Here is a 25,120-nt window from a genome sequence, read left to right as displayed (position 1 = left end):
AAATGCATAATTTTTCATCCACTTCATAATTAATAGGGGTAAAATGGTAAACTCACTATATCATTAATTGATTTCTTAATAGGTGTGTCAATTCAAAAGTGGACAAATAATTAGGAACAGAGGGAGTATTTATTATTTCAAGCTAAGCTTAAAAACTTAAATTAACTCAGTCAAAATTAATTAATCCATGCTTAGAAAATAATCAAAATCAAACTGTTTTTTATGGATTAATTAATGTGTGTGTATCACATATGGTTGTACAAAAAGTCAAGATGATTAATGGTAGCTCCTAATTTTACCCCATTCATTAAGGAATTAATGGCTTTTTTACTTGTTCAAACGATAGAAATAAAAATTACTCCTTCGTTCCTTTTTAGTTATCATGATTTCTTTTTTTGTAGTCAAACAATATGAATCTTGACTAACATTTTATAATATATATTTTTTCATTATATTGATATGCAAAAGTTGTAATTTATAATACTTATTATATAATTTTTAAATATTTAAAACTTTAAATTTAAAATATCGAATTAATAAAATCTAATTTAACTTTGAAAATACAGTTTCACATGAATCGCACTTATTTTGCGATGTAAAATTGACAAGTGTAAGTTAATAGAGTAGTTTACAGGAATTCACATCTATCTTTTCCAAATTATATTAAAAGTTTAAAAAGTGAAATAAAATGTGCATGCTTTGCTGTTTGCGATGTAAAATTGACAAGTGTAAGTTAATAGAGTAGTTTACAGGAATTCACATCTATCTTTTCCAAATTAAAAGTTTAAAAAGTGAATAAAATGTGCATGCTTTGCTGTCTTAAACTTTGGTATTCTTTTGAGAAACACACACATATATACACATCAAACTTTAATTTTCAATCATTATTATGAGTTTTAATCAGAGCAAGACATATATGTATATAGAGCTAAAAGATGTACACAAAGAAGAAGTCGATATGTGGGCTTTGGTTGCTAATTCATATTCGAATGATACACACAATTAATCTCCAAATAAGCCTATGAATCTTGGTAATGAACTAGTTAAATATTTCATTTCTTAATTACTTTATCTCTAATATATTCAAAAAAAAAAAAAAATTAATTTGAGAAGTTCATGTTGCTTTCAATTTTGATGATGATTGATGTTCCCCCTTAAAAGGACTCCTAGACTATTCCAAAAATTGAAAATACAATAAAATAAAATAAAAAACTTATTATCATAACACAATTTCATGCTTTCCTTTTCAAACTACATTTTTTAATTACGTGTATATATTTATATTTGCACACGTAAAATGTAAGTTTCTACTTTTGTGCACATTTCATCATCATCCACTCACTTTCGTTAATTCCACTAATTAAGCTACTCAACGTACGATACTTATCCTAATAGAATTCACTCTTTTAAAAGTCCTTTTTAAAAGAGAATTAAACGAAAAAAATAACAATATAAAGATGTTTAATTAATTTGTAAGTTGAAGTTACTTCAAATTAAAGTTAAAAAAATATATCTACTTTTTGCAAAATATAAAGATTACTAGCCGCGTGTAAACTATTAAGAAACGTTATTCATCCCCCATTTTTTTCATTTTTAATCGACACGTATACCATAAACCTTTTATGAGTAGGTGAGCCTCAACATTTTATCGAGTGATTCAAAATATAAAAAAATAAATATCTAAAAAAGTTAACGAAATGATATAATTTTATGAGAAGAAAGTTTGGATGAACTATTTTTGCTCTCTAGCTTCACATATGATATTACAACAAAAATAACTTTTAGCAGTAAAAAATATGCATATTAATAAAGAATGATAAAGTCTTTATCGACATTAATTAATTGTTATTAGATTCAATGTCGTTATATGTTATAGAAACATTTACAAAAAATATTAATTACCTCTAAAAATATATTTAGTAATAATTAAATCATTACTATTAATTAATTATCTCTGATCCTTCGAGCTCCATGATTTCCAAATTTTGTTATCCATTATCTCTAATCACGATGACTAAATTTCTTTAACAGTTCGATGCATTAAGTTGTCGCTATATACAGATTTGAGGAAGGTCTAGACTATGAAAGTCTATTATACACTGTCTTATGACTAAATTTCTCTAATAATAATTAATTAGCAGAGCAGCCTTTGAAAACTTAAACGTGTTTTCTCTAATACTTAATATTAATTAATTAGCGCACACACTCTTCATTTCTAATCAACACCATTTAATTTCATAGTCCATTACGTATATTATTCTTAAATTTTCAAAGAAAATTAAAACACAAAATATATATATCTATAATTAAAAAGAATTTAAGTTATATAATTTATCAGTTTAAAAAATTTCTTACACCATCACATCATATTTACTTATCGTAGTATATCATCATCTTATTTTTAAAATTACAAATTTCATGACTATTTAAACATAAATATAAATAAATTTTTACACTGACTGACGATATATATAAGTAGAGGATAGAGATAGAGTTTGAGTAGTGTGGGGTTTATGTTACTAGTATACTATTTTTTTCATCTATATAAAGAAAAAAGAACAGCATTTGTCAACTCTTCTTTAATTATATGTATCATCAAATTATTACTCCCAAACTAACCCTAATTACAAGACAACCTAGTTGTTATCCATAAGAAGAAGAGGAAGCTATATTATATAATATAGTTGATCATATTTAATTTGGATAATTAATGATGATGGATGATCAAAGGGTTGGTGATCTTCCTCCAGGATTTAGTTTTGATCCAACTGATGAAGAGCTTGTTTTGTATTATCTCAAAAGCAAAATAGCTGCAAATTTATCCTTCAATATTCCTCATCTCCATTTTTCTTCTTCTGATCCTTCCCAACTCAATGGTATGTGTTTTTCGAGTAACTGATAAAGTTATTGTCAAGTGATTAATAGAGTCGTTGTTTCAATCTGTGTAAATAATCTCTTGCAGAAATGCAAGTTAAGGTTGAGTACACTAGACCATGTGGTTTAGCTCTTTTTCAAATTGCGCTTAGCGAGAGCTTAGTCCAACAATCTATTTAATGACAAAATTAAAAATTGTTCTTATCAATAGTACTATAAAAAATAAAAATTGATTCACCCCACTTAAGTTATACTTAATATATGTATATATTCTTGTGGTAAGTTCGAATTTATTGTTGAAATTTGAATTTCGTTGTTTTGTCAATTCCAACAGCGTTAACGAAGTGAGAGATTTAAATTTCTTAAGGACAGTATATACGATAAAATTGAGTTAATTATTTCTTATCGGACTATATATTATGCCAAGTTTTCTAATATTATTTTTGTATGTTTGGTTGATTAATAGAAAGGGCTTTGTGGAGCAAAAATCAATGGTATTTTTTCAGCCAAGTGAAGGAAAATAATAATCGAGCTACAGGAAGAGGATATTGGAAGGAATTAAATATGAATGAGCCAATTATACTTAAAAATTGTGGTGAAAAAGAAAAAATAATAGGAATAAAGAAGTACTTTGTGTACTATATTACTACTAATATTCATGAACAAGTACAAACCAATTGGATTATGGAAGAATTTCACCTCAAGAGAGAAAATGAGAAGCTATTGGTAAGGAAATATTACTTTAATTCATTCTTATCTTATAGGATTTATTTAATTCAAATTTCAAATTATCTATCTATGTCGTTCAGATTCTTCAAAAATCTCTTTCCGTGTATGTTGAATCTGACACAAATATGACAACAATACTTTTGAAGAATCAGAACAACATATAGATCGTAATTTATTTTTTTATTTAGACATTGTAAAAAAAAGTTTTACATTATCAGTATTATTATATTTGTCGGTTACATGTTCATATTCCTATATAATTTTGGGATCGTAAAAATTATTTGAAATTTCATATCAAATGTTGAATAATTGGAAGTTACTTATGTTTCAAAAAATTTAATAATCAAAATTTCCCTTAATTAGCTCATTAATCTTAAATTTGAAATGAAAATAAACACTTTTACTTGTATATAGCATATTATAAAACCACCTCTTTTGAAATTCTTAATTATTTTATATTTATTTTCAATTTTTTTTTTTATAATTTTCAGGAATGGGTTGTATGTAGAGTACATGAATCAAAGAACAATTCTGAAGGGATAACTTGTGATGATAATGATGAAATTGAGCTCTCAGCTTTGGATGAAGTTTTTTTATCATTGGATGATGATCAAGAACAAGAGGAAATAAGTTTTCCATACTAATTAGAAGCTAAAAAAAAAACAGTCAGTTTGATATACTAAATTTTTGTTATACGTTTTGAAAAGAATCGAACCACAAAGATTTATTAGAAGCCAATTATAATATATTAATTTTATGGTGTGACTATATCATATATATGAGAGATCTCTCATATAAATACACTTTAAAGTAAATATGTGTAGATATAAAATTAATAGTAATGTAATGATTTTAACATATATATGGTCTTTCATATAAGTATACTTTTGAGTACACATATATTTGTATGTATATTTATGCAATACCATAGTGTGATCAGTCTCTCATATAAAATTATATACGTATATGTGTATATACATTGATTTTGAATATATGAAAATCAATTAGAATATGTTATAAAGAATGTATTTTCTTTAATCGGATCAGTAAATTTTCAATATCAGACGATAAAAAAAATAACTCTAGATACGTGGGAAAATGGTTAATGAACTTCTTTTAATTTCAGATTTAGTAAATTTTAAATTTCACCATATTGGATGGAAATAAAAAAAAAGTGTTCACATGGACATCTGTATTTCTTGTGAGTTGTGACTATAATAATAAAATAATTAATTTTATATACATAAAAAAAAATCATCCAACGATCTAATTATCAATTCCTATTGAGATTTACTAAATTTAATTATATTTTTGTAATTAATTAATCTGAGTGTCCTGTCGTGTACACGAGTATCAAAATCAAAATGTCTTTATTGATTCTAGTTATCTTTCTAAATTTGACAATTTAAACATATTAATTGGCCATTAAGTAAAAATAGTACTTACCTACCCTAACCACCAAACGATTGGTACAGTGAATGAAGCTGCTTCTACCTTAATCAGAAGGTCTCGAATTCAAGTCCCGATAGGAAGTGCTTTCCTTAATGACGGATAAAAAATTAAAAATAAAAATACTTACGTGCTAACCAATAGCAACAAGTTATATATATATTACATTGATACAATAAAAAAAAAATTATATAATGTTCAGGTATATAACTTAAATATGTTGTTCCACCTCTTATTAAAATCTTATGAATTTATAGCATATCAAAATTTTATTTAAAAAAAATAAAATGAAATTTGTATTTATTTTTTACCGTTGACTATATTTGAAGCAAAATGGAGGGGCACAACGCAGGAAACAAGTAATTGCTACGATCTACTTCTTATCCATGTGGAAATTAATGACTATTATAGTAAAATAATATGTCCATTATAATAAGTTTAATTTCATTTTGCTCCCTAAACAAATGAATTATGATTCCTTTATCCCTCTTGTAATATTTACATTGATACTTAACTCCTATAAGATAATACTTTAACATAAACATGACCCAATCATGATTTGTTTCAATGTAAAGACCTTAAATCCATTAATTATCCTTCCAACTAATAAGTACTATAAATATTTAATTACTTCACTTTTCTAGTCTTGTAGTATGTAATTATGTCGTAGTTGAGTGTTTCTGTCTAATTGCTCCATAAACATAATACAATGTCTGACTCTCATTTGGCTCATGAGTTCAGTTGCTTTTGGTTTAATATGCATGGTATTGATAGCAATAACAATTTTTCCAATTTGTCGGACCTCGATTATAAATTCTCATTGACCACAATCAGGAAAAAAATATTATAGATATATGATAGAAAAGAGAAGTGAATACTTTCTTTTTTGCCATTTTTTGTTTGTACAATGTTAATCAACCTATTCGTACTCGAATATTTCTTAGACACATGAGTTAAGTCACAATTCATTGATGTCAGGTAGAAAGTTTAAAATAAAGAGTTAAAGAAAAAAAAGACATTGTTTTTAAAATTAATTGAAATGGATGTAGTATCTATTTTCTACTGAACTCGTAAGCAGACTTGTAGCTCCGCTCCTAACTTCACGGTTATATATGATGATAAGAATTAGTTGAGGAGGGAAAGTGTAATTTGTTTCAAACTTGTAAGGTGTCAAAGTGGAATAAGATGAATAATAATTTTGTCATATTATGGAAGATCATATCCTATTTTTAAGCAAATATATGGAGCTCTTTGCTTTTCATACGCTAAAACCACTCTCTTGACATTTTCATCTCTTCCAAAAATCCATCAAAAAAAATTCCCTTTTTTTTAATCATACATACATAAAAAATAAAAAATAAAAAAGTGGCACAATGTCTCTGTTGTTGTCAAAATCAAGAAAATTGATCTGTTTGAAACCCAAGATTGGATTTTTATCTTCTGTTTATCATCATCATACACTTATATCACCAAATCTGAGAACCCCATTTCGAATTCTTGGGTTAAATCAACCCCATTTTGCCTCTTTTCGTTTTGAATCAACCAAAGCTCAAACACAGTTAAATCCCATGCACAGTATTCATAATGATTCCCAGGTTTGGGTTTTATTCTGTTTTTACTAATGTGTATATCTTACTTGCTTAAAGTTTCCTTCTTTTTTTTTCAGCTTTGATTTATAATGTTTGGACTATTCTCTGTTCTAAAAGCATGATTATTTACTTAGTTGTTGTCTTCAACATGCCCTTCATGTGCACACTTTTTGGTAATAATAAGTGATGGTTTAGACTCAAAGTCGCGAACTTTATCTGCTCTAATACCATGTTAAATTGTATAGTGGCGTAGCTACGTAGAATAAAAGGTGGTCAATTGTGTGACTATGTTAGAGAAAACACACTTATTATTACTTAATTAAGTACTTGTTTGTTATTAGCTTTTTGTATGTGGATGTGGTGGGAGTATGTATATCTAACTGAAAACTGTTGCTGCTAGAGGTTCAGTTTAAGTTGTAACACTCAAATCTTTTGTTTCTAATAATAGTAACAGTATAAGGTTTGTTATAGTGCTAGCTGTATTGGCTTCTTTTGAAAAAGAAACTCTGTTTTGGAAGATTTTTTCCATCTGAGAAGGTTTTTTTGGATAACTGTTGCAGCTAACCTCAAGAAATGGAAAAAAAGTGTTGAGAAAATGTCTGTCTGAATGATAAAAGTTTATATTATCCACTTTCAGAAATGTATTAGAAGTGTGTCCCTTCACATTTAGCTCCTTTTATAGAAACAAAAAAATACATGATGTCAGGGCCAGTTTGGACGCACTTCGGCTAATTTTACGAGTTACCTACTATCTCCCACTAGTGCAAGTATTGGATAACTCTGTCCACTGGGGCTTGAACAAATGGGAAAAAATCACCTAATGTTTTTACCTCTGCTAGTATTTGAACCTATGACCTTGTGGTTCTGGGGCAAATAAATCTCACATGTATATGAGTCCTCTATAGGTGTTAACAGGTATACTTGCAGGAAAAAAATAGGATCTTTACCAGTTATTTTGTAAGTTTTAGCATATATTCTGCTTTGAGTATGCATGATCATAAACTTTCCTCTTGATGTTAGGTCCTCGATTTCCCTGGAGGTGAGGTCAAATTCACCTCACATTTGAACTTTATTCCTGAAACAAGGGAAGAGAGAGTACACTGTTACCGGGTCCTTGACGACGATGGTTACCCAATCACTAGCGATTTTGCACAGGTAATCCAAATATACATTTTGTTGTTGATGCTTGTATCAGGATAGGTTGTCTACATCGCTGCCCTCTTGGGTGCGTCCCTTCCTAGAACCCATATTTAACGTGCACTGGGCTACCCCTTTAATCTAATAGACATTTAAGCAGCTTAAACTTTGCATCAAGATTCAACAGATGAATTTTTATTGGGTATTCATCTTGGTCAGATTGAAAAGGAAGTTGCATTGAAAATATATACTGATATGGTCACACTTCAAACAATGGATACAATCTTTTATGAAGCACAAAGACAAGGACGAATATCTTTCTATCTTACCACAGTTGGAGAAGAAGCTATCAACATTGCATCAGCTGCTGCACTTAAGACAGACGATTTCATCTTTCCACAGGTTAGTCGTGCACATAAACTCCCTTCTAATCTGTGAAAGTCACATTTTGTTGAACTAAAGATGCAAAAATTTGGATAGGAAATATATGAAGATCTACAATACACCTTCCAAACCGACCTTCTTCCCAACGAAATAATACCTTTTAGTGAAAACAGAAAGAAGCTGAGTATTGGCGTTCGGCCTTTAGGTGTTACCAAATGTTGATTAAAACAGGAGCTATTGAATTATCTAAAGGAAATTTGTTGATTACTTCAGTTCCATCGAGTGAGTAGGGAGGTAATTTGAATTGTTTCTAGAAGTTACACTAGTCACGAAGCGGCTGCATCTCTGCCAATATTCTATGCTCTGATAGGGCTGGATACACTGTACTCTCCATTTCCAGTTCAAGAGGAAGGGAACATATCATTTTTATCTGATATGCATCATGTCCATTAGGTTTCTTTGAAATGATTTGAATCTAGTGTTGTGTGTCCTTTTATTAATATTCTAGCTTTCTTCTTCTAGTATAAATCCTCAAACTTACTTTCTCCAACATTAGTGGAAGTTTATGAGGCAAATTCTAGAAAGATTGGATAGATGTAACTTTATCCTCAGATCACCTGTCTCCACCATAGGCGTATTTGGTTAAGATTTTTAGTTTCAGACTAACGGTGATAAGCAAATGCTGAGATTCACTTGTCCAATGATTTGCCCTGTAATGTCATTTTCTTTTTTTTTGTCGTTGCAGTATAGGGAGTCCGGAGTTCTATTATGGAGAGGGTTCACCATTCAAGAATTTGCCAATCAGTTGTTTGGAAACAAAAACGATTATGGAAAAGGCAGGCAGATGCCTATCCATTATGGATCTAATAAGCACAATTATATTACTGTTGCATCAACAGTAGCGTAAGATACTCATGCTTTTGTACTGATACTTCAATTTTGATATTTTCAAACATCTTTCCTAGGTAATATTTGATGTAAATAATTGATGAACCGAAGTGGTTATTTTGCTTCAGTACTCAGCTTCCACATGCTGTTGGTGCTGCCTATGCTCTAAAGATGGACGCGAAAAACGCATGCACAATTGTATATTTTGGAGATGGAGGCTCTAGTACGGTATGTGTTTCAACTAACTTGTGGATAATGAACTTAAAAAATTCATCCAACTAGGTTCCTCAAACCTCAATCATACTCAGATTTTCACAGATGGTGTGTTGTGATTTCATTACTGTTCTTCCTGTAAAATTCATTGATTTCATTTCAGGGAGATTTTCATGCTGCTCTGAACTTTGCCGCGGTGTTAGATGCACCCGTTATCTTTTTCTGCCGGAACAATGGGTTTGCAATAAGTACACCAGTTAGTGACCAGTTTCGAAGTAGGTGCCTCTCTTAGCTGCTCAATTATTTGCTGCTACTGTTATGTAGTTGGCTACTGATGAAGACTGTTTTCTATTTATGGTTACTTAGGTGATGGTGTTGTTACCAAAGGACAGGCCTATGGAATTCGTAGTATTCGTGTGGATGGTAACGATGCTCTTGCTGTTTTCACCGCTGTCCAAGAGGCACGAAAAATGGCTGTTAATGAACGTAAACCTATTCTAGTTGAGGTAAATTGTACACTTGTTTGGACTTGAGGCTTAGTAGACAGCAAGAATCACTTGTCTTTTTCTGTTATAGCTAGTTTTGGAAGTGTTGTTAAGTGCTTCTTTTATGTTCAACAGGCTCTTACTTATAGAGCAGGACATCATTCAACCTCAGATGACTCAACCAAATATCGTCCAGCTAAAGAAATTGAATGGTGGAGAAGAGAAAGAGACCCTGTAAGCAGATTTGGGAAATGGATTGAAAGAGAAGGCTGGTTGAACTCTCAGGTTGAATCCGAACTTCGCAGCAATATCAGGAAGCAGGTAAAGTTTGCTCGTTGTTGCATGAATAGCTTTCTAGAGCAGAAATCTAACGAAGTATTTCTAGATTAGATAAGTTACAGTTAGACTGAGACGGACTTAAATGGAGCAACATGGACCAGTAACAATTTCATATAGCCGGCTCCCACTGTTGGTTTTCTGAAGTCTGCTTTCAATGTTGTGATACAGGTATTGCAAGCCATTCAAGTTGCAAAAAAACAAGAGAAGCCCCCAATTAAGGATGTATTTACAGATGTATATGATGTTTCTCCAGCCAACCTCCAAGAACAAGAAATATCTATTCGTGAAACAATCCGAAAACATCCACAGGATTATCCTACTGATGTTCCTCTCTAGTTGAAACTGCTTGTCTATGATATGAAAATGCAAATTATCAAAAGAGTTAATATAATTAGCAAAGTTGTTGCATCTCTCTCAAGAGGGACCAATCTTATTCAGAAAATGATTACACAGAGAAATTATTAATTGGTTATCAACGTCTTCGATATGTACAAGTCTTGTCCCAAGAGTCTGATTTGCTATTTAATGTGTGACATTCGTTTATTAATGGTGTTCCAGCATCAACCAGCATTGCAATTAGGACAATATCCTGATATACTAGAATGACAAAACTGGAATCGCCATAAAAAACATAACAAGAGAACTACATAATGCTTGATAAAAGTTGAGTTGACATAACCAGAGAACTACAAAATGTTTATCAAAGCTGAGTTGAGATGACAATCAAAGAGCTAAAGTAGAGCTAAAGTAATATCAGAAATGTGTAGAAGGAGAAGAACAGGTGAAAATGAGGAGCTGCAAGTACCATTCTGGGAACTACAATAAGATAGCTGCAGTTTATTGTTATTGGTTTGATCATCACAAGGATGAAGCTTTCTCATTCAAAGATTCTTTAACAGCCTTGAGGAGAGCAGGCATCAGCTTTTGATTGGTAACGATTATGCCTTCGTGTAAATCAAGGTATCTTCCCTTGGAGAAGTCCAAAGGGTTTCCTGCAGCATCTGAGACAACACCTCCAGCTTCTGCAAATTAGATGACAAATTTCTTTATGATTAACAAAGAAATCCTAGCTTAACCATTAAATAAGTGGCCAAGAAATGATTAAAATACAACGTGTAGCAGAAAAACTAAAACCACTTTGGTCCATGCAAAGTAGAAAAGTTCTATCAGATATTTGGATTCAAACTTGTCTCCAACCAACAAATCTCATGCACTTAACCTATATAGAGCAGCAAATTTTTATAAGATGTTCTAATTTAGCACATTCAAAGAAACTCAATTATATGATTTTTGGCAGTTCAAAAACTTGCTCAATAAGATAATGTTGCCAAGTGAGCAAAATGCTTAAAAGGACTTTGAGCATCCATCTAATAATTCTGTGTACAGCATCTCCAAGGGGTGTGATAGATAGATATGGATGATATCTCTGTGTCATTAACTTTAAATGAAATATCAATCATATAGCTGATACTGACTTTTTATGCCCAGATACAAAAAAAAAACATAGCTTTCCAGTGCTCAATGGCATGGACTTGCACATTATTGAGAGTTAAGCTTGAATTAAGAGATAAACTTTTCAAGGGTTGATAACTATCTTAATGAAGTCCGAGAGGAAGCTGGATAAAAGGGAGTCCTCAAGTGGCGGGGTATTCGTAGGCAAGGCCAAGAGAAAGCATGGAAACTGATAAAAGAGCAGGAGAAAGTGGTAGAGTACCATAAAGTGGGCAAGAGGATTCAAACTACACCACAATGAGATCTGCCACTAAAAGGGTGACCTGATCAATCATGTGAACAATGAGTTGGAACTTTGAGAAGGAGACTCTTAACCTTATCTCTCAAGCAAGGGGCAGAAAGTTGTTTATATGCTAGACACCCTTGTAATGTTGTGCAGGACCTCTAGTGAATTGTATATAATTGCTGTTAGAATAATGTGTTTTTCTAATCTGCCATCTCTTGGAGCTAAAGGTTCTCTCTTCTTTAGTTGAAGGTATTAATACTATAACTTCTTGTTATCATAAAGTACCAGCAGTTGCAAATCAAATTTCTTATGCTCAGCTCTTCGTTGAACGAATAGATTCTCTGAGCATGAATACTGATCTGAGTGAAGCAAAAGTGAAATGTTAATTTAGAAAGCAGAAATCATATTATGGACCTGCAACAACAAGATATCCCGCCGCATGATCCCATATCTTCTCGCGGTAGCCTTTATGAGGAAACCGCAGATATATTGCTCCATCTCCACGGGACAAAGCACCATACTTTGCCTGGCTGTCTATTCGAACTGGGGGGGCTTTTACACCAAGTTTCTGTTTATAGAAGAAGAATAGAGACCTCACTCGCATATGCATTAAGATGGAATGAGAGAAGTTATGCACATTAAGAGAAAACAAAATACAAAAAAGAAACGTTGAAAGAGAACTGATACCTTTGCTATCAAACTAGATAGGTCATGCAAAGAATGTGCTGCTTCAAAAGATTCAAAAAAAGATGCCTCTTCAGGGTTGTCTAAATCAGTTACATGCACCTGAAGGCAGTAGAGCAACCTATCAGCTGATTAGAGATGCAATTATTGAAGTTGTTAGAGAAAATTACAAAATACTCAGAACATGAACCTTTATTGGTGTAGAGCCATCAAGAGACTGCATATAAGTTCCAGAACCAACTTGGGCATAAAAAAGGCAACCAACTTTGTCTTGATCATCCTGTAGATTGTGGGAGGCAAGAGAAGATAATGGAAGATTTGGACAGGCTAAAACGCCCAAAACCACCTTCCCTTCATCTAGCAATCCCAATGCAATTGCATATTGGTCTCCCCTCAGAAACCTGGAGAAAGATTAAGACCTTTTGAGAGACTCATAAATATGTTTTGTAAGCACTTTCCTGAAATCAAAGAAGCAAAAGTTACGATGTAGATGTAATAAAGAATTAAACATGAGATAGAGAGTTCTACATCAACCAAAAGTTGGCACATCCTGGTAATTAGTTGAGTTTGACAATAAGCAGTAACGGCATAAATTCCCTGGTTAGTGTAAGCATAGCTTGGCAATATCAATTGTACAAGCAACAGAAATCATGGTAGGGTGAGGCGAGAAGAGAGCTACCACAAACTTAATTCACATTGGTGTCAGCCTGTTTTAAGATAATTTACCAATTTTAATGAGGTTAATCAGTCATATCTCGCAAAAACTGACATGAAAAATCTTATTTCCACTCACCCTTTAGTACCATCAATAGGATCCAACACCCAGTGCTGACCAGATGGACCCCCTTCAGATCTACCACTATCAATGGCAGCAAGGACATCTTCTTCAGATAATGGGGCGGTACCATATGTTCCATCACTAGCAAGTGTTTCATTGACAAGCTTCATGATACGCTGTAATGTTGCTTTTCCCTCTTCATTACGAAGATCTCCAGAGTCCTAGAGAAACTTAGATTTAGACCTTTAGTTTGATGCAAGAACATACATTTTCCACTGAAATGGGGAAATGAATATGCAGAGATAAATAACAAACTGTAAAGCAGAAATGATTTAAGAGAACAGGAAACACCACATAAAACAGAGGCAGACTGGTAATGACATCGACAAGAATTTCCTAAGATATCAAACCCAGTAAACTTTGTTTTGCTATGAGCTCTCTGGGATTTTCCTTTAAGAAATCATCAACTATTAGAACTTAGAAGTACAAAAGCTCACCAAATCAAACATATTAGTTGGTTATGTTTCAAGGGAAATGGAGGAGAGGATTAGTTAAAAGACGAGAGCCTTTCAATTGCTTTAATTTCACGAAAATGTCAAAAGATAATACTTTGAGGTTTGTGACCATCTTTCGGCTATCGCATTGATTCACTCGTATTGTGCCCCGGGAAGAATATGCATAACTCCATACATCAACTCATCACCTAGGTTTGAGGCTGTTATGCCCAGAATAAATTGGACTAGTAGAGCTCCTGAGGTGCTATGTGTGATTTCTGACCATGAAGACGCTATGAAGAATTCCAAGAAAAGGCATCTAGAATATGTCCCTTTATTAGCTGAAAGAATTGTTAACATATTTTTGTTATTTTCTGCCTTCTTTTCCTTCAAAATGATACCTTGCCTATGCACAAATGTTCTTTCCTAGGTTTCATTTGAATGCTATCTTAATGAATAAACAGTGAAGGTAGGCATAACATGGACTAAACAGCTAAGAGTTCAAACATTACCTCCTCAGCCACTAATGAAAATGAAGCAGAACCCAACTCTTTCTGCAAAACAACGCTAACCACGGCTTGTGAGCCTGATAAACAAATGTGAGACATTTTCAAAAGGAGAGAATAAATTGCAAGGCTCCATCAACATGATAACAAACATAAAATGTATATTTGTTTCAGAACATCAGTTTCTTTAATGCAGAAATGAGAAGCATCTTGCTCCATGAGAGAGACAGAGAGGAGGTGGAACATATATAGAGTGAATGGAACGAAATGTCTAAGGAAATAGACTGGTCCCTGCACATGACATCTTTGTTCTCTCTTTTGAAATCTTTACATTAGCATGGAAGCATGTTATATTAATATACCATAATCAGCCACCGTCACAGGAGATTTGTCAGACTTTGATTGAACATCTGCTTGCAACAGTGCTTTTTGGACTTTCTGCAAAAAATACAAGATATGTTAGCTAAACTACATAAAGAAACTGCCAAGTTGAATATGCCAAAATAAATCAATCCGGTTTAAACAAAATATCAAATGAAATAGACATGTTGTTTCTAGTGCAAGAGGGAACACCACGAACAAGTCCTCCCCCCACCACAAAGAAATTACAAAAAGCATGAAAGCATTTTGGAGGCATTAAATGCTAGTAAATTGTACAGTTAGAAAGGTTTCACGATAGGTAATGGTCTGGTAGTAGTTCAAAGACTTAAAGGGCTATAAGGTGAATATCAGAGGCTGTTTCCTCTATGCACAGTTGGTAAGAAGAACAGGAGATGTGACATAAAAAACAAAATAAACCATTCTAGATCCATCTGCGGCATACATTAATCTTTATTACTCAACTCTAATGAGTTGGAAGGATTCCCACTGGGACCTATTCCCTTTCCTAAAACTAATCCAAACCAACCAGAAAATGAGTCATTTAAATTTCGAACCTTTCATTAGAATGAATCCACCCTTTTCTAGCATGTTAGCATCTCAGATACAAAATCTCCTTGCTGTAAAAGATATTCAAGAAAAAGAGAACGAAAAAGATACTGCAAATCTAATGTAAACCACTCCAAGTCCACTAAGTTAATTTCCAAAAAGCCTCGTCGACCTCAACATAGATCAAGTTTAGTGCTTTTCCATTGCAAGCACTTTTATCGGACGTTTATAAATTTCAAGGCTGCTTCTTTAATGTCCTATTTTAGTCTGACTTTTACAAGGCAAATCCCAAAATCTAATGCTTGGGAAGCAGAATCTAGCAGAGACAAAAAAGAGACAGAACATCTAATATAAAAGACTCAAAATCACTAACTTAATTTCTAAATAGCTTCATCGATCACAAAATAGATCAAGTTTAGTGCTTTCCCATTGCAAGAACTTCTGTCAGACATTTTATAAACTTCAAAAAACTTCTTGTTTAGTTTCCTATTATAGTCATATGGAGTATTTCCCCATTCAAGCATTAGATACAATTGGACTTTTACATGACAAACCCCAAAATCTTATGTACTAGAAACACCCACTCCCTCCCTCCCCCACCTCTTCCCAATCCTAAAACAAAAAGAAAGAAGCTTTCACCTTCTTGAAGATAAACTAAAGCCTGTTCACCACCCTCACCATGCTTTTCATCCAATATATTCTATCATCAGAACTCTCAATCTCTTATGCATGCAACTAATGACCTAAGATACAAATAATATATTGATAACAATCTCATGACACAACCATCCAACATATATTTTGAGCTACAAAATTTCATGTTTCATACTACCATATCTGGTGGCTCAACCAGGATTTTCACTGAGGGTGTTTAAAATTCAAAGAAGCCGAAGGGGCTCAACATCAACTATATAAAAAAAACTCGTAACCATGTATAAACATGGTAATTTTCAGCCAAAGGGGATTCAGATAAACCCCTCGGACCTACCTGGTCCCGCCCCCTAACATATCAAGGGCAATAAAATCAACAACAACTCACCACTTTTAATAGATAAAGGGCATACTTATCAGAAAGATAGGATCTTTCTCCATTCCACAATCACAATTCAGACAAATTAAAACACAAACATGAAAAACAAGCTGAAATAATGAGCAAAGATTTACTTGACAAAGGCGAGCAGCAAGAGAAGCAGCATTCTTGGCAGCATCAAGTTCTTTATCATACGACATTGAAACAGCTCTTAAGGTTGATTTAGATGCTCTTAGAGTGAGACAAAGTGAAAAGGGGAAATGGGGTTTTGTATTTTTTGTTAACAATGGCAGGTTTTTTTGTGTCAAGGAATTTATAGTCCTAGATGATAATGTGAAAGTAGCCATTTCCATTCTTGGAGTTGGTCGCAAAATGGGGTGGGTTATTTGCCTTGGCCAATGTGCAAATTTTATTGAAATTAAAAAAAAAAAAAAATACATACAAAACTCCACTTATTTTTTCTTGTATAAAATGAAAAAAATATTAGCACAAAGAAGTTGTGCTAATATTATTCTAAGATTCTTACTCTCAAAATTATTGAATTTTTCGTAATTGAGTTTTGGATCTTAAAAAAAAGAAGTGCAAAAATAGATTGAACAATCAATTTTTTTAACATTACTTGAGTCGATGGTCTTTCAAAACAATCGATCTTTTTTTGAGAGATAGGAGTAAAGTCTACATACACTTTATCATTTACATACTTTGCAGTATTGCGGGACTATACCGGATATATTGTTGTTATATCCAAATTATTTTAACTTCAACCATATATTATCCCAAAACATATATAAAAGAAAAAATGAAGCATGAATGGGCTTGCTGGGTTTGGGCTTGTAACTTTGAAACAACAAGGCCTTAATTGTTGCATCCAAAATGGGCCTAAATAACTATATCCAAATGGTAAAATTTATATCAAAATCAAATAAATTGATATAAATTTCAAACAAAAATTATTATTATTATTACTACTAATATTTAAAAGCATTTTTGGTTGTATTAGGAAGGGAATCTAAATATCTAACTCCTTGACTATTTTTCTTACATCAGTAGAATTAAATAATTTTAAATCCAAATAAGTCATAAAACAACACTTTTACTCGTAAAACAAGGAGTTATTCCTGCTTTTCTGTCCCACATAAATATTAAAGAATAATATTTATTAATTCCTAAGTTGAAGCCTAACATTATGCTGATCAAGTTCTTAAATTATACAAAAATATATTATTTCTTGTCCCATAATTAATCTCATAGATCTTAGGGCTAAATATAAATTGTTTTTTTTCACTACAATTCCCTAGGCATCTTTGTGATCATATTATTCTATCCTAATTTTAAAAAAATTAATATTCGAAGTAATTAAAAAAGAAAAGGTTTGTGTGCCACTTCACTTAATTATTTATGTATCACCAAACGTTCTATTAGTTCAATCTGTTTTTTTTTTCTATATTAACTTTACTTTATCTAATTTTATAAGTTGAATTTGAAACTTTTTAAGTGGCAGACAAAGCTGTACTCAAAACACACAAAATTTCTCTAAATGTTAAATATAGTACATTTCTTTTCTTAGTTCTGTTATATATTTGACTTTTTGGCCTTTATTGTATACTTAGTAAATTTGTTCGCGCTTCGCACGGTGGTGAACTACATCAACAATTTACTTTTGAATATTTGATAATATAAGTATTTTTGAATGGGTAAAGTCATTGTCAAGAATATTTTATCCAAAAATGAAATGAAATGAAATATNAGCCACTCAACATGAGCAAAGTACAGGAATATTTAATTGTGCAGAAGAAGAAGAAAAGGTTCAGAATTTTCGTTGTTTTAAAATGAAAGGAAATCCCTCTATTTATAGACAACAAAGGATAGTGTGAACAAATCTTTATTGTGTCTTATCAGAAAGGTCACAACTTTTCGAAAAAGTCGCATCTTTCATAAAAGATGAAAAGTTGCAACTCTTCAGAAAAGTCACAATTTTTTTATAAAAGTCACAACTTTTCATGAAAGAAAAGGCTAATTTTGAAAATAAATAAATTAAAAGAGAATCCTAGTTTGTGATAGCACCACGTAGGCGGGCCTAGAGTTCTCTTTTATATATATATATATATGATATGATTGTACGTATTCTTATTTTCCCCTTCTTTATATGTGTTGTCCAATATTGATGATAGACTGTTACTTTTCAGCTAAGGTCGTATATACATGGATGACAAAAAAATAATACACTAGAAAGTGCTAGTAGCAGACACTGAGGATAAAATATGAGAAGATTGTTTGAGATGATTTGAATATGTTTTGTGTCGACTTAAAAAATATATTGAACCGTATGTGTGAAATTATGATAAATAAAAAGGTTACAATTAGAAGATCATAGACCTAAAATCACATAAAATGAAATTGTTTGAAGTACCTACATACACATTCTTGGTATATATATAACTAAAGATAAGATACAAAGGAAGAAAAAAATTGATATAACTTGCTAGTTGAGAATAAGTTTTAGACTTGTTAGATAACTTAATTTTATTTACATAATGATCGATATGAAGCGATGTTAAATGAAAAAGTGAAGATTCGTATAGTTAATCTTACTTATTTAAAATTAAAATATTATTATTATATTACAATATAAACATGTAAGAACTTATATTAAAAAATGTAAATCTTTACTAAAAGTCCAAATCATGAATCTGTTTATGTGATTAGGAGTTTATATACCTAACTAAAAAAACAAGAGATTGAGAGATGAGATCATAGGATATGCACATGTTTGTATTTGACTAATTAATAGAATCATGTACTCCACTCACTTTATGTTATGCCAAAAATAAAAATAAAGGGGACAATATTAGCTGGAGTTGTTGCATTTTGACTAAGGGAAAAAACAATATGCCTTGTTTGGCCAGTCAAAAATATACTGAAATAGGGTAGTTATTTATCATAACATAATTACTTCTTTTTTGTTCCTATTAATTAATTATGGATGCATTCAATTTTAATTTTGATACATGAATGTCAAAGTTAAAATCTTATACGTTTTTGCATTCATTAATAGTAGATTTTTTAGTTCTTCTATACCCAACTAGTAAGAAGAGAACTACACTTGGACTATCACCTACAAATACTCTTTTTGCCCAAATATTCTAGAACAACAACATAATTAAATTCATGTAAGCGGTCGATAAATTTACATAGTATTTTAGCTACATGAATAAGATCATACATTAGTTTAGTATAATTGAAGAAAAGAAAGATATATAAGAATGAATATTTTTAATGGTACGAGCCTTTCAAGAGAAAATTGTGTTTCTTTTCTAGTGGATTTATACCACACAAATTTAAGTTAATGAAATTAAGCTTTAGATACTGAATGATTAAATAATAATCCATGAGTATGCAGACAAAGAGATACCTTTTGTTTATTCTTTTTTATATCTAAAAAAAATTAATACTTTTTTGTTTTGTGGTAAAGGAGGTGTCACATCTTTCATATTCAAACAAGTATAATTTGAGGGGATTCAAAGTTCAAAGACATGAACTTTTGATTGAGTGAGTGGGTCAGTTTGACTGTAGTGTTGATCTATTTATCAAAAAAAAAACAAAACAAATGGTCCTACTCACTCTCTATTACTAAAATTATTCTATACTATTAGTTGCAATCTACCAATCTTTATTTTGCTTTATTTTACTTAGATAAGGCCTACTCTTTTTTTGGCCAACTCTTGTGTTTTGTATCTCTTTGTTCTCTTATCATTTTTCCCACTCACTTTTGGCCTATTACTCCTCATTTCATGTGCTTTGTTCCACTTCAAACTCACAATCTTTTGGCCTACTCTTCCACTATAAAAATTTTCAACTTTCTTCAATCTACAAATAGACTATACATATTCTACTAGTTTATATAGATTGATCTTCTAATCTCACATGTTCAAGAAAAGTTTTCATCTTTCTTTGCTTAGTTTATCCTTTCAACTAGTGAAAACTCAATGTTCCAACTCTCTTGTCACTTGTACACACACCCTTTGAATCTACAAATAGACTAGACATATCACATATTGTTCTAGTTTATGAAGATTCATCTTCTAATCTCACATGTTCAAGAAAAGTTTTCATCTTTTTTGCTTAGCTTATCCTTTCAACTAGTGAAAATTCATGTTCTAACTCTTTTATCATTTCTACACACACCCTTTGTATCTACAAATAGACTAGACATATCACATATTGTACTAGTTTATATATGAAGATTGGTCTTATAATCTCACTTGTTCAAGAAAAGTTTTGATCTTTCTTGGCTTGTTCTTTCAATTAGTGAAAACTCAATGTTTCAACTTTCTTGTCATGTATACACACACCCTTTGGAGATAAACTAAAATCCCACTTTAAAGATTTCATTTTTACTTGAATCCTATAAGTATATAGTTGATTCTAATGAAGCAGCCTGAAATTGGAATTCCTATCTTGTTTAGATGTCCAATAAGTTTAGATTTGTTTAAAGATCCAGTTACTTTATGCACAGGCCAAACATATGATAGGTCCAGTATTGAAAAATGGTTATCTTGTGGGAATTCAACTTGTCCTGTTACAATGCAGAAGCTTCATGACTCTACTATTGTACCAAACACCACTCTTCGCCATTTGATCGATCGATGGCTTCAAATAAACTGCAGTCATGGTTATGATCTTGATTACTTTCAAACAGTTGATGATTCATTTGTTGTTCTCAAACACAATCTTCAGTCAAAGGAGTCTACATTGGAAGCAAAAGTTGAAGCATTAGAGAAAGTTATTGCTTTATCAAAAGATCTGCCTTTCGAAAACTGTCCCCTGATTCAACTAGATTTCTTCCAAATGATTCTTGAATTAGCCTTGGAAAATGCTGATGAAAGTTTGAACTTTGAAGGAAATATCATGTTTGTGGAGAAAGCATTAGTTTGTGGATTGAAATTGTTGCCATTTAGTGACTTGGGAACACTCAACATGCTTAAACAAGATGAATCAAAGTTTACAAACTTCTTGATTCTGTTCAAGAAAGGGAGTTTTATGATCAAGAAAAGCTTGTGTCATTACATAGTGGCAATTTCATCATCCTTGCAATCAAAGGAACTTTTAGTTATGTTGGGTAAATCCAAGATTCTTGTTCAAGAACTTGTTCATCTTATTGAGAACAAACTAGATGGTTATGAAGAATCAATCAAGGCTCTCTCAGTATTATCTTCTGTTGAACAGAATTGTGAAGTTATAGCAAAAGAAAATGCAGTTAAGGCATTGATAACATATATTGTGAATGCTCCAAAGTGTGAATATAGAAGCTTGTTTGGACTTGTTATGGCAATGAAAACAATTGAGACATTGCTAGGTGTAGAAAGTGCAAAAGAGGATGTTTTGGATCATCCAAATGGTATTAGTGAAATTGTGAAGATGGTATTTAGAGTTTCATCAGATAATGAAGCAAGTGAAAGTGCAATGAATTGTTTAATCATTTTGTGTCAAGATTTCATGAATGCTAGGGAAGAAGCTATTTGTTGTGGGATTTTGACTAAGTTGTTGTTACTACTTCAAAGCCAATGTAGTGAAAGGACCAAAAATAAGGCTAGAATGTTACTCAAGTTGTTGAGATCCATGTGCAATAGGGACCAAAAATGAGTCTTCTAGATTTACATACATTATTACATGATTTTACAATTGATATGCTCTTTGTCCTTGTTATTACAATTTATCTAAAAATTTATAATGACCTTTTTTTTAATAATGCCTTCGATTGAGCTCGATCGACTATATGAATTCTCATTTGTCATGTTTCTGTGGTTAAATTCAATCTTAGGCCAAAGAATCCCTAAAAAGAGAAAAAAGGGTATGGTTTATAATACGAACTTTGCACCAGATGAATGAATACATAAAATCCAAGATTAGCTTATTTGAAAAGGCCATCTTTTTTAGGAAGAAAATATGCAAGATTTTAAGGGACTAACTTTAAAATAGGTACAATTAAAACTCACAAGATAAATATGCAAGTTCACATATGTGCTGTTAGGACAAAATTTCATTATGTTTATTGTGTATAGATTTAGACTTACTTTAATATACAAAATGATAATTATTTTAAGAATATATTTTAGAGTGAGAAAAATCCTTTTTTAAATATATTTTATATTTATTATAATAGAGAGTGCTGCGACTAAATTAAAATTTAAGTTCATTAAGTATATGTTTAGTTTAACCTTTTCAAGACTTTGAATGAAGTTGCTTCGATTTTTTTTTTTTTGGTTGAATAATTAGCATATTGATTACTACTTATCAATAAATTAAATGCCAATCTAAGAAAAATGAAAGGAGAACAAACTGCATTTTGCATAAAATATCTTTGAAAATTTCACACCATGTTGAATCCTTCTAGATAAAAATATTCTATCTTTTTTTGGGTCAAAATTGAAAAGAATGTTCTATTAATTGATCATAGTGTTGCTACTTAGAGATTTCCTTAGTCAAAATATTACAACAATGGATAAGTTTATGCAACAAACGTAAAATGAGTGCTAAGAAATTTGTTTTTCTATTTTAATTTTTATAATAATTAGTATTATTAGTATAAATAAAATAAAAGTGGGGCAATGCTTTGTTTATCAAAAATAATATGTCACTTTTCTTTGATCATCATGAAGAAAAAAAACCAAATCCAACATCATAATGAAAGACAAAGAGTTGAATTCACAAAATGGTTGCTTAATTTTTACTTTATTGGATCAAAATTACTAAGTATTTATAATACATTTTAAAATTCAATTATGCATTACATTTTTAAAAAAGGTTATTTTTTTACTTTTTTTTTTTGGTTATAAAAGTAGTTTAATAACTTGTCGTAAAATAAAATTAAAGTAAATGACCATTCATGAAACTAAGCCTATATGATTAAAGGCACGTCTTCTTAACAAGGGCAAACACAGAAATAAAAATTATAAGGTTAATAACTATGATTTAAATCCTTTAATGCATCTTTTTTTCTTATATGTATCTTTCAATTCAATAATTGAATGTAAGGGTTTAAATTTTTTTCACATTATAAAATATATATCATACATAAACTACCATTAAAATTATATATTGTCATATATGAAGTAATTAAAGAAGCTTTAGTACAACATACATAATTAAGTGATAGAATATTGATAATTATTATAAATATGTTTAGTAAAATATCATCAATAACACTATTAACACAAAATATAACCTTTTGTAGCTCCTTCTGTTTTTTTTTAACTAGTTTTTTGGCACGTGCGTTGCACGTGATTATCAATTCCAAAAATATATGTTATAGTAAATAGTATTTGCTTATTTAAGCGAAGATTTGAATAATAAGCTTAGCAAAAAATAATATTGCAGATTCTTTTTTGAATGTTCAATGTGGATCATCAAAGATATATATCTTATTTACGCAAACCTATGAAGACGGTCAATGAAAAATTTTATTTGTTAAATGCAATAATGTATATATTTATTTCAATTTGATGAGGTTCAATCACGTAATTAGTCTTATTTCACTAGTATTACCTTATAGACAATATTTGCTTTGTATTTTTCTTGTCATCTAACCAAATGTGTTTTGCATGTGTATTTCACGTTAAATTGTTTTGATATGATATGAATATGTGAAGAAAACAACTACATTTTATATATTCACATATTTTCACATTTGTTTTCGGGTTTTTTTTTAAACAAAAAAACTCAGAACAGTTTAAAATAATATATTTTGAAGTTAGAAGATCTTGTTAAGTTGATAATACATTTGTGACATATATAAGACTTTAATTTAAATACAAATACCTACCCAAATATAAATATATATTTGCATTAATGAAAATATTTATCTCATAAAATTAACTATTAAATAAATTATAATAATTAAAATAATACAAACTTCAATTGGCGTTATTACACGTCTTAGAAATTTTTCTTCGTCTAAAATACTGAAATATTAAAAAATAGTAAATAAGTAAAACAAAAGGCCAATGTTTATATAGTAATAACTATTTTAAAGCAAACTTCATAAGAGTCTAAATCACATAAGTAACATTGATAAATAAAATCATTCTTTTATCTTGAGCATCAAAAACAAATCGTGACAATTCTCTAAATTTTGGAAAAGATATTGAGAAACATACATTTACATCACAAGAGAAATTGTTAACAAAAACAAATGAATTTAGACTACATCATGTTAACTTCATATATTTGAACATTACATACTAATGTATATATTAAGAAAAAATAAGTATCATATCATCAAAATTATTCTCCTCAAGTACTCGAGGTTATGGAATATACCCTCTTAGGAGAATAGTGGTACCTCATATTCCGTTAAACTTCGAACTCACTCAACGACAATAAATCACACAAAAAAATTTAAAATGCAAGAAGAAGAAGTGTAGAAGATTAGAAAAAATTGTGGTTGAAAAAATGAGACGAAGTCTCTCTATTTATAGTCAACAAAGGATAGTATGAACAAATGTTTTTTGTGTCTTATCTGGAAAATCATGACCTTTTAGAGAAGTCACAATACTTTGGAAAAGTCACAACTTATTGAAAAAGTCACAACTCTTTGGAAAAGTCACAACTGATTGAAAAAGTCACAACTCTTTAGAAAAGTCACAACTTATCAAAAATCACAACCCTATGAAAAAAGTCACATCTTATCGAAAAAGTCACAACCTAAGTTAGGGATANCTTTTAGGTGAGGGGTATTTGTGTAATCTTTTTAAGTTTTAAGTGAGGGGTTTTTCCGTAATTTAACATTGATCTTTTGGAGTTCATGCTTTTAATGTAGTATAGATATAGATTATATACCATAATAATTATAATTTTGTCTCAATTTATGTGATACA

At 30.8% G+C, this 25,120-nt stretch overlaps 4 protein-coding genes across 4 annotated transcripts; 3 read left to right on the top strand and 1 right to left on the bottom strand.

Annotated features, from left to right (window-relative positions):
• Positions 1-2,675: 2,675 nt before the first annotated feature.
• On the top strand, positions 2,676-4,461 carry LOC125868190 (NAC domain-containing protein 104-like). The gene is made up of 3 exons (XM_049548816.1): positions 2,676-2,876; positions 3,341-3,600; positions 4,095-4,461. The coding sequence occupies exons 1-3, from the start codon at positions 2,711-2,713 to the stop codon at positions 4,245-4,247; spliced, it is 579 nt and encodes a 192-aa protein (XP_049404773.1). The 5' UTR covers positions 2,676-2,710; the 3' UTR covers positions 4,248-4,461.
• Positions 4,462-6,293: 1,832 nt separating this feature from the next.
• On the top strand, positions 6,294-10,624 carry LOC125867094 (2-oxoisovalerate dehydrogenase subunit alpha 2, mitochondrial-like). The gene is made up of 9 exons (XM_049547516.1): positions 6,294-6,647; positions 7,662-7,796; positions 7,998-8,180; positions 8,908-9,065; positions 9,179-9,278; positions 9,427-9,538; positions 9,630-9,769; positions 9,884-10,069; positions 10,256-10,624. Exons 1-9 carry the CDS (start codon positions 6,426-6,428, stop codon positions 10,421-10,423), a joined length of 1,404 nt encoding a protein of 467 aa, XP_049403473.1. The 5' UTR covers positions 6,294-6,425; the 3' UTR covers positions 10,424-10,624.
• An 87-nt stretch (positions 10,625-10,711) lies between these two features.
• On the bottom strand, positions 10,712-16,617 carry LOC125867095 (SAL1 phosphatase-like). Its single transcript, XM_049547517.1, has 8 exons — positions 16,379-16,617; positions 14,650-14,725; positions 14,294-14,367; positions 13,303-13,508; positions 12,700-12,910; positions 12,513-12,611; positions 12,240-12,393; positions 10,712-11,109 (listed from the first exon to the last, which is right to left on the bottom strand). The coding sequence occupies exons 1-8, from the start codon at positions 16,595-16,597 to the stop codon at positions 10,946-10,948; spliced, it is 1,203 nt and encodes a 400-aa protein (XP_049403474.1). The 5' UTR covers positions 16,598-16,617; the 3' UTR covers positions 10,712-10,945.
• Positions 16,618-20,672: 4,055 nt separating this feature from the next.
• Positions 20,673-21,887, top strand: LOC125868977 (U-box domain-containing protein 26-like). Its single transcript, XM_049549532.1, has one exon. The coding sequence runs from the start codon at positions 20,673-20,675 to the stop codon at positions 21,885-21,887; it is 1,215 nt and encodes a 404-aa protein (XP_049405489.1).
• Positions 21,888-25,120: the final 3,233 nt, after the last annotated feature.

The sequence above is a fragment of the Solanum stenotomum genome, chromosome 6, assembly GCF_019186545.1.
Source record: "Solanum stenotomum isolate F172 chromosome 6, ASM1918654v1, whole genome shotgun sequence".
In the NCBI taxonomy this organism is placed as follows: domain Eukaryota; kingdom Viridiplantae; phylum Streptophyta; class Magnoliopsida; order Solanales; family Solanaceae; genus Solanum; species Solanum stenotomum.
Note: the sequence above shows the minus strand (reverse complement) of the source record. Positions and strands in the feature narration are given on the sequence as shown.